This window comes from Stenella coeruleoalba (assembly GCF_951394435.1).
Source record: "Stenella coeruleoalba genome assembly, chromosome: 18".
In the NCBI taxonomy this organism is placed as follows: Eukaryota; Metazoa; Chordata; class Mammalia; order Artiodactyla; family Delphinidae; genus Stenella; species Stenella coeruleoalba.
In genome coordinates, this window is record NC_137164.1 from 65,531,454 (window position 1) to 65,546,310 (window position 14,857).

The 14,857-nt window shown below is 39.3% G+C and overlaps 1 protein-coding gene across 1 annotated transcript in view; it reads left to right on the top strand.

Annotated features, from left to right (window-relative positions):
- Positions 1 to 10,567, top strand: part of RAP2A (RAP2A, member of RAS oncogene family) — a 40,324-nt gene extending 29,757 nt beyond the window's left edge. The window contains exon 2 of the mRNA XM_079902857.1: positions 7,025 to 10,567. Within this exon, the coding sequence (XP_079758983.1) occupies positions 7,025 to 7,262 (238 nt within the window). The 3' untranslated portion in view covers positions 7,263 to 10,567. The remainder of the gene's footprint in view (positions 1 to 7,024) is intronic.
- The last annotated feature ends 4,290 nt before the right edge of the window (positions 10,568 to 14,857 follow it).

A 14,857-nucleotide genomic window follows, 5' to 3' on the forward strand; every position in this document is an offset into this window, starting at 1 on the left:
TCCTTACGAGAAGTATTGATGTTTTATGCTGGCAGGCTGTGGTAGGAGCCTTCAACTCCTAGCCAAAAACCGTTCTCTTTCTCCAGAACTGCCATAATACTTTATTGAAAGATTAAAAATATCAATCCCAAGGGTGGGGAAACGGGCACTCTTAAGCACTGTTGGTTGTGGTATAAATTTCTGGATGTCAGTTGAGATTGCCTGTATGTGTGCATGGCAACCTGGTTATCTAATCTAGAAATGTGATTTTTCTGGTTTAAATGGTATGCCATACACACACACACGCACACATTATGCATACCTTTGAGAAAGAAGTTATACCTCTAGGTGTAGTTCATCAGATTGCTGTTTGTTAGTGAAAAAAATGAGTAGAGGGGAACTCTCCATGCACAAATGGAGAAGGAGTCATTAAATTACGGTATGTTTATCGTAGAGACTCTATAAAATGGAATACTGTTTAGCCATTAATATGATGTATATCACTTATTGATATACAAAGTCCATGATAAGTGAAAATCGAAGCTGATATAATCTGTCATAAAAATTTACATTTATATAGATATGTATAGGAAAATAGTGAAACGATATACATGAAAATAGTTATAGCAATTATTCTCATAGAGGTGAGATTAAGAATGTTTTTCAGTTTCCTCTTTACCTATTTAAATATTGCCATGGGTTTTTTTTAAATCATTATGTGTTACTTATTTGACCAGGGAGATGGAGAAGAAACGCTATTTTCATTTTGGAGAAAAGATTTCTATGTTCTCAAGCGTAAAAGGAGGGACAAGGTGTTACAGATCACAGCTCATTAGATAGGGATAAACTTTTTAGCACTGACTTTTTAACACTAACATTTAACAGAACTGACAGGAAGGACAAAATGGGTTGCCTGAGATATGATTTCCACATCACTAAAGATGTTGAAATATAACCATTTGGTAAGGTTGTCATAGAAGTGATTAAAGCATCAGGTGTTCTGACATTTTGCCTTGAGACCCTCTTGGTAGCTGAGATTTTTAACAACGGGTGGAAGGTTGAACAAGGGGACCTTGTAAGTAAAAATCTTTCCGATTCTCATTTCTGAATTTAAAGAGAATTATATTTCAACCTGCTCTTGAAAAAGTGACTGAGAAGACAGCAGCCTGGTAAAATTCATGTGAAACATAGCCTTCTTTTAATAGGCTACAATGCGACACCCTCAAAAGGAAGTTAAAGGAACTGAGTATAGTGCTATCTGTCTACAACTTACCATTGGTGAATAAATGCAGGGAAGAAGGAATTGATCCTGGACTTGCCACAGTACAAAACCATGAACTATACACATACAGTATTGTTTGGGGTCACAACGTAGTAGATCAGGTCAGTGATTCCTAAGCCCTGCTGAACCTCACAATTAGTCTTCAGAACTTATAGATCTAGATAGGTTTTTTTTTTTTTTTTGTACGCGGGCCTCTCACTGTTGTGGCCTCTCCCGTTGCGGAGCACAGGCTCCGGACACGCAGGCTCAGCGGCCATGGCTCAGGGGCCCAGCCGCTCCTCGGCATGTGGGATCTTCCCAGACCGGGGCACGAACCCGTGTCCCCTGCATCGGCAGGCAGACTCTCAACCACTGCGCCACCAGGGAAGCCCTAGATAGGTATTTTTTAATAGGGTCTTGAGTCCTGATCCCACAAATTCAGATTCAGTAGCTCTGGAGTTGGGCCTGGGAATCAGTATTTTTAGTTCTCAAGCTATTTTGGTGATCAGCCGAGTTTGACACAACCAGAATAAAATATATGTACACATATACCCATATCAAGACAGTTACATAAAGACTGTTGACAAACATCAAATGCTTTGAACTATTCATATTTACAAAGCTGCCTTCACTGAGAAGCCATCAACATTCTACAGCTAAGTGATACTCACGCCAGTATTTCTGATGTTTCATTCAATGCATTAAGCAGAGCTGCTCAAAAGAACTAATTTTATTTATTAATATATTATATATTAATTATTAATAATTAATATATAATATATTAATAATTTATATATTATATATTAATATATCATGCTCATGATACGGTAAATAACACGAACATTCATGTTAATAAAACAAGAGTTCTCAGAATATAAACAAAAATAAAAGTGAGATGCAGAAGCCACTGCATGATCCCGCTCTCAAAGGAAACATCAAGGAAGTTATGCTGAAGTTGATGAGAAACCAGCTGATGTTTAAGATGTGGACAGCGTGCTACTCTGCTCTTAATAACGTTAACAATAATACATAAATTAAATATTTTCGGAATTTTGCAACTTCACCTTTGTTCCCAAGTGATGTGTTTAGAAAAGAGAAAAAATGAAGACAACTCACGAAACTATTATAAATACAGAGCATGAAATGAAAGTGCTGCCGTCACCTGCCAACCAAGTACCTAGTCTTCCTAGATAATCTGGTTGGCCCTGTCACAGGCGTCACGTTTGTCTTCTGAGGCCACTTTTGCCACCCAGGTTCCAAAGTTCTGTTTAGCCTGAAGTGAACAGGTTTCCTGTGCTGCAGGGTTTCTGGCTGCAGGAGTGGCAGGAGGCTATACAGATGGGCCCCCAGCCATCACACACACTCCCACCAGCTTTCACACTGCCTGGCCTGAGTCCTACCTGGCATGCTCTTCCCCAGATACCTGCTTGGCAAACTCCCTTACACCTTTGCTCACATGCCACCATCCCAACAAGGCCTACTCTGCTCATCTGGTTTAAAGTAGCACCTGTGCTCCCAGCCCCCTCCCCGTTCTGCAGGTTTTTTCCACTGCACCTAACACCATTTAGTAAGCCAATAATTTACGTATTTACTTGGGTGTATTATCGATGACCGTCTCCTCTGTTAGACTCTAGGGCAGAGCTCTTTGTTTTACTCACTGATGTATCGTAAGTGCCTAGAATAGTATCTAGCACATAGTAGGCCCTTAAATAAACGTGTTAAATGGATGAATAAATATACAACACATTGACTGTTTATCACTAGTTACTTACGCAGCGGCAGGCAGTTTTCCGTAGAGCCTTCAGTGCTCGCACAGCTAAAAGCATCCCATGTTTCTGTGTTTGAACAGTGGTGTCAGTGCGATGGAGCTGCCGGGGCCCCAAGTGCATCTCCACCTTCCTGGGAGGCGGAATGCACTGAGCACCCGCTCCACTCGCCAAGTCGCAAAGCTCTGCTGCCTGGGGACTTCGCCCCACTGAATCTGACGCGGTTACCCCTGCATGCTGGGCTTACTCCTGAGGCGTCCATCCGCATCTCTTGTGAAGCTCAGCCCGTTGGGTGCTGTTCTTAGAGCAGTGCTGGGCTCTCAGCAGTCACTCAGTAAGTGATACGTGTTGTCTTGGGAGTGACCTGCTGTGTCTGTGCTGACTTTCAACTTCAGGGCTTAAGAACCCCTTCGAAATTAGCTAGTCCAGCTCATTTTATGGTCCAAGAAACCACGGAACGTAGAGATTACGTTAATTTTCTAAATTCACAGCACTGGCGAGAGGCAGTTCTGGAACTGGAGTCCTGGTCTGGGCGTTATCGGTTTGTTTGTTTCTTAACATACCGTATAACCACAGTGCAGAGCAGAGCCAGTTTCCTCACAGCCTCGCTCTACTCTGTCAAGCTCATCCTTTGCTGCTGTCCCATTTCTTTCTCACTCATCTTCCCGAAGGAGGATCCAGGTTTCTCCAGCTCTTTCCTCCACACGGAGGACCAATTCTGTCATCCCAAGCCAGCGCCTTTTCCGATCCCCTTCCCCACAGGTACCCACATTAGGAGAAGGCTCTTCCGCTTTTCCTGTTCCCTGTGGTTACGAGGCTCAGCCTGGGCGGGGTAGAGTAGAAGAGGCTGTTGTCAGGGCGCTGCTTTATCCCTGTGACTCCAGGCCTGCCTCTGGCCCTCGTCCTCACCGCCCAGGTTGGTGCGCCCTCCGTCGCACTCCTCACCCCCGCCCACCAGTTCCCCCTCCTGCTTCACACTTCCTGAGGCCGTGGTCTCATATCAGCGGGCAGGAGGGGAAAGAACGCCACCCTTCGTTTATCCAGCACTTGGTTTTTCCTAGGTTCTCTCACGTGACCGTTACAGCAACCTTGTGTGTTAAGTGGGAACAGATGTTCTTACTCCTGCTTTACTGCTGAGGAAATGAAATACGGGCGAGTAGAGTAACTGATTTGCCCAGCCTTGCAGCCTCTCAGTGGCCCGACTGGAAGCTGAGCCTCCAGATCCTGTCGCATATATTTATGTTAACCGAAGGAGCCACGAAATTGATCACCGTCGGGTGTTCTGAAATGTACATCTTATTCAGTCTTTTCTTAAACATCTTATTCAGTCTTTTAAAGCCTTCTGAGAATATTAATCTGGATTTCTCTAGCATCTTTAGCATCTTGGTTTTAGGAAAGACCACTGAATTCAGTGTGTGATGTAATGGACAAGGTCTCTGATACGACTAAGTGGACATTTCGGTTTAACAATCATTAAATACTGTTGCAAGTGGACCTATGTTTGCAGTGTTCTAGTTATTACCCTTTTGAGAATCTGTTAGATTTATTCAGATTCTTGATTCAGTGTATCATACAATGGTTAATGATTTGGTTTTTTTACACGTTTTGAAAATCCACATATTTGTAGTTTTTAATTAAAAGTAAGAAATATTTCTTTATGTATAAAGCATATTATACTGTACATTTAAACTAAAAAGTATTCCTTAAAACAGTTATCACTTGATTAATAATAGAAAGGGATGCTTTATCACTTTCCTTTTTGTTAAGTATTGTAAACAGAGATTGAAATTAATTTTAACTTAAATTTAATCGATAAATTTTACTTAATTTTATTAACGTTTATGTTACTTCACTTCTAGACAAAGTGTTTTAAACACACAGTGATGTATAGCCTCTTATAAGGAAAACAAAATGCAGTTATACCTTTGCAAGTGAAACAGATTAGGAACTGACCTTGTCCCGACAGGACTGGCCGTGTCAGCTCCTTGCCAAGCTTCTCTGTACAGCAGGCCAAGAGGGCTTGTATGCAAAGCACTGATTTATAGTGTTCGTAATGCAGCTTCATTCTCACTGCCGTTGTCCTCCCAGAGGCCAAGGAGTACACGTAATTGTTTGTATGTGAGGGTCCTAGAAGATGTGAAAAACTCCTGTGTCATATGTTCAGAGCTCTCAGTATGATCTGAGATCAGAAAGCCTAGGCACCACTGAAATACAGTAAATGCATGGAAAGTCCTTTGATAAAAATTGGAATTGTCCAGATCCATTTCTAGCAAAATGATAATATCCAAATCTTGGATTTACCTTTGATATTGTTATCCCCACTGTCCCCACTCATTTTGAAGTTGCTTGTGTATTTCGGATTTCTAAGGGGCACACTGCCTGGAGCGTGCCCTGTTGTTGAGACCATTCTCAGTTTGATCTTGTGCCAAAGGAAAACAGAGAGACTCTGTTGGGAATATAGTTTGCTTTATAAATTAGGGTGAGTAGAGATGAACCATCTCACGAGGATGATGAAGTTGTGGAAGTACTGTCACTAACATTAGCTGCCAGCCTGTTACTCAGTTTCCTGAATGATAAAAACGCTCTACAAATCCTGCCTTAGCAAATCCTGACTATGTGTAGCTTTCTCTTCTAACGGATTAGCTGTATCTAGTCACATTTGTTATCCCTTGTGTGCAGGTTTGCAGTTTGCTTCCTTTATAAATTAGAGATGCATCCTGCTCAGGGGTAAGTACAGACACAGGTATTGATTTATCCTAAAATCACAAAAAGCTTTTAAAATGATGTATAAAGTACAAATGTATTAGCAACATTGCTTAGAACAAACATAAACACAAATAGTGAATAAACATACACAGTAGCACCATGTATTTTTACACCATGAGTAATCATTGTAGAGAGAATCATCTTTAGTACCAAAATGATTTAGGACCTCTTTGTTCTTTTCATATTATCTTTTGTCTATTAGATTAGTTTTTTTCCAAACATCTTTACTTATAGACACCTTACCTGAGTCCATCTGACTCCTGTAACAAAAATACAATAGACTGCATGACTTAAACAACAGAAATTTATTCCTCCCAGTTCTAGAGGCTGGGGAGTCCAAGGTCAAGGCTCTGGAAGGTTCAGTGTCGGCTGTGGGCCCACTTCCCTAGTTCATACACTGTCATCTTTTCACTATGTCTTTACTTGGCTGTAGGGGCAAAGGAGCTCTCGGGGGTCTCTTTTATAAGGGCACAAATTCCATTCATGATCTAATCACTTCCCAAAGGCCCAACCTAAATACCATCACCATCACTTTGGGGGTTAGGTTTCAACATATGAATTTTGGTTGGACACACATTTAGTCTGTAGCACACTGATTCTAGTTAGGAAGAAAAAGAAGTGGTAACATCAAATAAAGCTAATGATTGGAATGTTTAAGTCCATGTCAGGCTGAAAAGAACCGTGATTGTCTTTCAACAGGCTAATCTATAACAGTTTGTGTAAAGGGATAGAGTGTAGTTGTGTTTGGTGGGTTTCATCCTAATGAGTTCTACTAGCTTTTTTCTTATTTAGGAACTATTAGAACAAGATCAGTTTTGTATACTTCTAGAACATAGTAAAATGCTGAAATTATATAAAATTATAAATTATTCGTTTAGTCACAAGAGCTAGTACCTCATCATCTGAATTTTTGTAAGCAGCTCTTATAATGAAAAAAGTTTAAATTAATCCATAAAAAGGGATTTATTCTGAGATTCTGAGAATAATTTTCCAAGTATATCTGGAAAGGTAAATTGATTTTAAAAGATGTATAATTGATTAATTTAAAACATCATTTTGAAAAACCCATTTATGACCTACTATGAGAGCTGCTTCTAAATGCCTTCTGGCAAATGTCAAACCAACTGGAGCAAATAATTTTTCATGTAACTGAAAAGTATATTTGTAGTAGAATATAGAGAAAATACACTTTACCTGTTTAACTTCATGCTAACTTCTCCAACATCTGTGTGTTTTGTTTATTCTCTCGTAGGTATGAGAAGGTGCCAGTCATCTTGGTCGGGAACAAAGTAGATCTGGAAAGTGAGAGAGAAGTGTCCTCCAGTGAAGGCAGAGCCCTTGCAGAAGAGTGGGGCTGCCCCTTCATGGAGACGTCTGCCAAGAGTAAAACAATGGTGGACGAACTCTTTGCAGAAATTGTGAGGCAAATGAACTATGCCGCGCAGCCCGACAAGGATGACCCGTGCTGTTCTGCATGTAACATCCAGTAGCATTCACACGTGGCTGTCCTGGTCAGGAGCTGCCCTGAATCGTAGGCGATACCAACCTCGTCTGCTCAACAGTGGAGCTTGCAGGATGTGTGGTGTGAATCTCCAGTGAAATAGCCGTCCTTGTTCAGAGTGGAGCAGTGATGGTCAGTTGATGTCTCTGAGTAACATATGGGTTCAGTAACTCCAGTCTTCACCGTGGTCCTCAGTCTTCTCTAGGCACCTGCAGCTTCAGGCATAGCCAAGTCGATCTACAGAGTGTTCTCCTTTGAAAGCTATCATTGCATTGTCACTGAGTTGACAGAAGCAACTATGGTATATGTTAAAAATAATCACGGGCAAGAAACCAGAAGAATTCCTGTGACCACTTACAATTAAAATATTTTGTCTTCTGTTAAAAAAAAAAATTAAGGAGAAATATTTTCCTACAAGAGTACTGAATTTCAGGAACTGAGATAGTGCTTCTAACCAATGTATCACGTCAAGTAAGATAACAACAGCTGACCTGCCAACAGCATTACAGGGAGAGATTCTTTGCTCAGCTGACATATTTGTTTTTCAAAATCGATGCTTAATTGTAGATGTTATCCTAATTTGTGACACGGAACTAACTCACACATCAGTCCTTGATAGAGCAAAAGTCACAACAGGTTGTGTAAAAATACAGCCTAGTGTTAGAATGTGTCATCACCTGCTTTGCCCAGAAAGTGGAGACTCTTACAAGGGTTTGAGCCGAATTAAAACCCCAAACCCACCCTCTGTTAACTAAGCAGGGATGGTCTTTATTACTTTACTGAACAAGAAGGAAGCAACTGTGACGGAAAGAGATTGTGTAGCCTTACTAACGAGAAGTGTTCTAGTAGATTAACTAGTACCATCATGTAAGGAAAACGAAGCCATGTTGCATCCACATGTTCCCGTTTGCAGAAACCTCACAAGACAGTACAGATATCTTGCATTTTTACGTTCGTTAAAGCAGCAAATTCCTTCTTGCCTTTAAGGGCTATGGTTGTGGTGTGATTCTCGGCTAACCTGCTTTCGAAATCAAGTTTTCTATAGCAGAGCTTTATCGCAGGCATTTAAAAAATTGAATAACCAAGAGAAATAATTTGGGCTTAAAAGTAGAACATAAATTATAGAGTGGAAGTTAAAAGACAAAAAAAAAAAACACCCTTTAATTTTCCTGGAGAATTATATAAAGATTTTCTTACAACAATTTTGCCCCGATTACTGAAGTGGCAAATAAAGCTAGAGTGAATATTTTGTTTTGAAAAGGTGCTCAAGTTCTGACATTTTTGGTTTTCATAGCCGTAAAGTATTTATCATTTGCATGACTAAAGGCACACGAAAAACCTATTCATAAGTTTTACAATCAAGTGCAGAAGGGTTTTCAACTAACTTCAGAGTTACAAATGCTGAAGAGCGTATCTTGAGCTGATCCTCTGGAGATAAATTTGGCCTTCAGAACTGCAGTATCACTGAGCCTGTGATCTACATACCGCCCCACATGTTGTTGGTTTCACGCGCTTGTGCAAGTAAGCTCGGGTCTTATGTGTGTAACTGAGCGAAGAGTGTATGTTTGCGTGTGCATGTGTGTCCATTGTTCCTACGAATTTGGCACAAGTCAGAGACAATTGCCTATAATGAGAATCTGTACTGCAGAATATAGCGTATCAAAACCATTTTTTTCTTTCAAATTATTTGTTTGTATACATTATTGAAATCATTGGTAGCCCCCCAAGTGTTTAGTAACCTGACATTAAGGTTAGAGGAGAGAAAAAAGGTGGATAGTCCTTTTCATAGATGAGAAAACAGAGATCTGTGGGTAAAACCAGGCCGTGGTTGTCAGAAGTCTTTGAACTGTGAATATTTGCATTCTTCAGTATCGTTTTTTTTTTTTATGATCCCCAATTATGAAGCACCTTGTTTATAGGACAGAAAGTTCTGACCAGTTTTATTGAAATAAATTTCATCACGTAAAAGGTGATTTGACTCGATCACGTGGAGAAATCAAAGATTCAAGAAGTATGATTTTATCAACTGAATTAGAAATACTTGTTAGTGCACTGTTTGACTTTTGAATCCTGTAACTTCTAAGAATGATTCTGTTTTTTAGAACTCCATATTTGGTAGCAATTTATGGCAACAGATTACATATTAAAAACATCTATAAAGATTCTACAGTTTTACATTGTGGATTGCTATGCAGACAAGAAAAGTTAAATAATATGAAAGGTATGGCAAGATATAAGGTGGAAAAGGTTATCTAAAAATTTGGGTTTTAGTTAGACGTGTTTGTCAGACAATAAGGTGGTTTTTTACTGTAAAGATGTTAATAACTGATTTGGCTGCCTGATCAGTGTTTCCACGCAGCCCTGAATATTTAGTGACAAAGCATCAAAGATACGCAGAAATGTGGAAACTGCTTGTGTGCTCTTACTGTTGGTATTTCATCTGGTATGGATATAACTCAGCTTGAATGAATGTGTTTGTTGAGACGTTAATACAAAGCTTAAGAACAGGAAGATGAAATTTGTTGGCACATGAAATAATAGTGGCTAAAAGTTGGTGACCTTGGGTCACTATTTATTTTATGCCCTGATCAGACTAGCAACTAGATAAGTGAAAGTTTTTCTAACATGCCTTAAAAATGTTATGGTTTGATCCAAAGACCCACTTTTTCTTTAGCTACTATGATAAGGTTTTCTTTTTTTTCTGTTTCATCTCGTTTTACTTTTATACAAAGGCAGCATTTTTTAAGTTTTTTTCGTTCTATATTGCAACTTTTTTTTTTTTGGTTCTTTTAAGCTGTGATAGTGATGGTAACTGATGCCTTTCATTTTGTTCAACTTATACAAAACAAGCCAGCATCTGATCAAAAGTATTACATAAAATCTTCCTTAAACTATTGAAAGGTGCTTTGATGATTTTCTCCTTTGGTTTGTAGAATTAGGACTGAAATTTTGACTCTGATCGCTACAGTTGCCATCACTTTTCTGTGGTAAAACTACTGATATTTGCTCTTCTGTATAAAGAAATGTTGCCTAAGGGTGTCTGCTGTTTGTTTTCAGAAGTTGCCCACTGGGGGTATTGTCTATATGTATGAATATGAAAGTGCTTATTTTGCTTGTTGCCATTGGTTTTTTGTTTGTTTTGTAGTTTTTTGTTCTTCTCAGTAGTCTTGTGTTAGCACTTGGGTAAGCTTTAATTGTCTCCTTAGCCAATCAAATGTTAAAGACTATGGGGGTCTTTTTTTTTTTTTTTTTTTTAACGTGTCATTGTGCATCTCTTAAATCTTGATCAGGGTTTCAAGAATGACTGCAGTGGGTTTTGGAAACAGACTTATCCTTATTGATTTGGGATTTCCCAGAGATAAATATAGTTCACAGTTAATTGTTGAGCTCTAATACAACTGACCATTTAAAATTGAACAACAGTTTATTGTTTTGTAACAATGTCAGTTGTTAAACCTTGACATTTCAATTAAAACATGAATTGTAGTTATAACTCAATGCAAATTCAACAGTTGTATTTGGAGTTAAATTATTTTAACAAATAAATTTATTTAATGAAATTTCCTCTGGGTTTGGGTCTCTTTTGGTTCTAGTTGTTTTGTACCTGTTCATGGGTGAAACGTATTTAATGTATTTTTTCAAAAAAAAACCTAAAAATTGCCCTAGAGTGAATTTAATACTCTTCTTACAGAAATAGTCAAGCTGAATTAAATTGAATTAAATTCATCATGTAAAAAGGGAGGTTAGTAGATCATTTTCACACCATTTAAAAATTAAAGTGACATGAGAAAGATTTTTAAATCAGTAATTTCAAATATAAAGTTATCTTCATAAATGGTATTTTATATTTTTGATGATAGCTGGCTAATTTGAAATCTCAATGCTCTTGTTCACAGAATTGCTCTAGATAATTAACATTAATTAGCTGTTGCTTTGTAGCCCTGCTAGTATCACTAAAATGTATCCGTGTCCTTCTAGTCATGGCTTGGGGCTGTCTTTTTGTTTAGGTCTTGTGGATTTTAAGGTACCAGAAGCTGGAGGTTGCTGTTCAGTGGGGCTGTAGGGCCTGCTTGTTCTATATGCAGCCCTTTTAATGTTGACAGATGCTGTTAATTATATACAGCCTTCAGCTGCTCTGATAAGGAGCCCATTCATCCCCTAAGCCAATTTAAACTGTGCCTTTTGGTCATGTTGCCTTCAAACTCTGTTGAAATTTCCTGGCAACATTCCACCAGTTTAGAAGCCTCATTGTTTTGGAATATAAGAATAATTTGAATGAATATAACAGAGGCACTGTAGACAGAATCTCAAATATTTAAAGGAAAACATGCCTATATTTTAGTAAAATAAATAAATATCTACTGGTTGGCTTCATAATCTCATTTGAAGCATCTGTAAAGTATTTAAGCCTATCAAATTCTAATTTCAGTTGGGAGAATTTCTTTGCGGCTGGAAAATAGTATTTTGAAATTCTCACAAGTTGTACCATTTATTGATTGTTAGAGGTTCATGAATAAAAATATAAAAAGCTGAAGGAATAAACTGCCACCAGTTGGGACCCCATCTGACCTCTGGGACCCGTGAAGCAGAGAAAATTGTCACAAACTCCCTAAAAAAGCTGCTAACCTCTTATTTGTTTTTTAATTCAAAATATCTATGTTTCCATGTAACTAGGAATGAAACATAGTGTCACTTCATTTGTTAAACAGATAATTTAAACTGGTTTTACATTTTTCCATATTAACTTTTTTCCCCTGCTTTTTGTTTTTGTTTTTCCCTTTGAAGTATTAGGCTTTAAAAGATCTGCTGCTCTTCCAGGTAAGGTGGTTTGTTATTTCTTTCAATATTTTCTTAAAACAGTAGTCTTCATATTACCTTCTAAAGATTCTTCCAAGATTAATGGAGAAAAAGGTAGAAGACTGTCTGCTGGAAAGATTAAATATGAAGACCTATTTATAGACACAAGTTAGGAAAAAAGAAACTGAAGGAATGATACTTGGTTGGATTTATGGGAATTTTTATAAGACTCTCCCATTTCAAAAACTTAAAAATATGAAAGATTTCATTTTATCATATGATTACAATTTTACATTGACAGTATTTGGGGTATGCTTTACACTTTTACCTTAAAAAAGATCAAATATTAGTGAAAAGCACAAAATATAAAGGGAAAAGCCACCCAATTCCCAAATTCCCTAAACAACCATGTTAACATTTGATGTAAACCATTCTAAACATATTTCTCTGCATATACAAGTACACATACACACGTAGTGAGAAAGGTAAATAATTCTATGTTGCTTATAAGAAAACTGGCTCTAAGTACTAAAAATGAATCACCCATGGTCACTCAACTAATAAAAGTGGCAGAGTTGAGATGCAGACTCTTCTAACTTTAAATCACCTTTTCCCCACTGTTATGTCTTTTTATATATGGTATCCACTCGTTCCAGGCTCATTCACCTGTTACTCCTTGAGGATTACTCACATCTGGCATGGTGCAGCCACACAGATAGGCACATACACATAATCCCTGATAAAAAAGACAATTGTCTTGCTTCCTTCAAGCTGCTATGACAAAATACCATCGACTGGGTGGTTCATACAACAAACAACTATTTCTCACACTTCTGGAGACCTCAGAGTCCAAGACCAAGGCTCTGGCAGATTTGGTGTCTGGAGCAGGCCCCCTTTCAGGTTGCAGACGGCTGACTTCTCCCTGTGTACTCACGTGGCAGAAGGGAGAAGGCAGCCCTCTGAGGTCTCGTTCATCAGGGCACTAACCCTGTTCATGAGCAGCCCACCCTTATGACCTAATCACCTCCCAAAGGCCTCCCCACCTAATTCCATCACGTTGAGGATTAGGTTTCAACATAATGAACTTTGAGAGGACATGAACATTCAGCCCCTAGCAATAGTCCTCTCCTTGCCTTTCCATTTACCTCAAGGCAGATAAGAATTAGCCTACTGGCAAGAATTAAGTAATCTGTACCTTTCCTACTCTTACATGCCCATGCTCAATAAGCCAAGAGGAGTCAAAGTCCTGGGCACACAGCCCATACCGACCGCAGTTGGCGCCATTCTTTGTTTCTAAAGCCAGTGCAACAGACCTTAGCTGTTTCATCCTGGGCACTTGAGGAGTCTCTGTGGTGGGTGGGGCTGGATGGCAGTACAGCAGCGCTCTGGGACTCTGCTATTAGAGCAAGTGTCTACTTCCCAAGGAAGCGTTCAGGCTGACTACAGGGTCTGCAAGAGCCATGCCCCTGGAGGGTGGGAAGTGGGGCACTGAGCTAATTGAGGGCCATCGCAAAACAAAGGGGGGCAGAGGGATGTATAGATCAGACACTACACAGAAGAGTCAATGCTAGGTCTATGGCTACAGTTAAATATTAGACATTTTTAGGTTTTAGTGACATTTATGATTAAAAACGTCAGGATTAGAAAGTTATTTTCTAAGACGCTTCAGCAAAATGAGTGATTCACTTATACTTAGAGCGATTGAAAGAAATCATTGTTCAGTGGGAAACTACTAACACCAAGAAACGCTGTACTATTAGTGAAAAGGCAATAGCGTTTCTGTGAAGATAGTCACAAAATCTGAGTTAGGAAATAAAAAAGTGTGAAAGCAACCAGAGGCTTCATTTATTTAGTCCTTCGTCACACCTGTGTGGTGAGAAACTGAGAAAGTCATAGCCTAGACTCTGAGTCCAGGTTCCAGGGGGAGATCTGCCAACGAGATGTTATGGCACAATGGGCATCACTTATTTCTTCAGGTACTTCTTACCCAAGAGTTCTGAGGCAGTCTTATACCATGAGATATTTTGTAGGAAATGATTCTAGAATCAAGTAAGTTTGGAAAACTCTGCATAATAGATCTCACTTCTTGGAAAAGGCTCAGAAAAATTCTGCTGGTGTTTCTAAATCTAACCTGACTGCAGGATACTTTCTTCATATAATATATGGAGCAAAATTTGGAAAACACTATTAGATATTTGCCTTACAAACCCTGCTGTGGGGACTCCGTCCAGGTGAGGGGCCTGGATCAGTTGTGAAGCTGGCAAGTCTAGTCTTGAGAGAGAGAAGAGGCACTGTGGTCTCTGTGTATTTTGCTTAGACCCATAGTTAACCTTGGCTCTCAAAGCTTACCTTTTTGAGAGAGTTAAGCAGAAGGCAGAAAAATAAAACCAAAGAAAAAAGTCTAGTGACAGTTTTCTCCTTAAAGCCTCTGCTGGCCAGTGTATATGTCTATTCCTAGGCTGACTCACAGCAGCCTGGACCCTGCTCCCCACATCACAGTACCCACCCCATTGCACTGTGATGCACAGTCTCCTTGACTTGGGTCCCTATCAGAAAATGATGAGTTGGGGTACCATTAAGAAAGCATTGGCCCAAACATCCAGGAATCCCTGAATCCATCATCCCTGTGGGAGGTATAAGCTCATGTGTACCCACCCTCACACGGTCTCTCTCTCTCTCTCTCTCACACACACACACACACACACACACACACCCTAAAATACCAGAGTGAGAGAATGGCAATCACCTCCTGGAGCTTTCATTTTAAAGCTGCAGTGCAACACACTA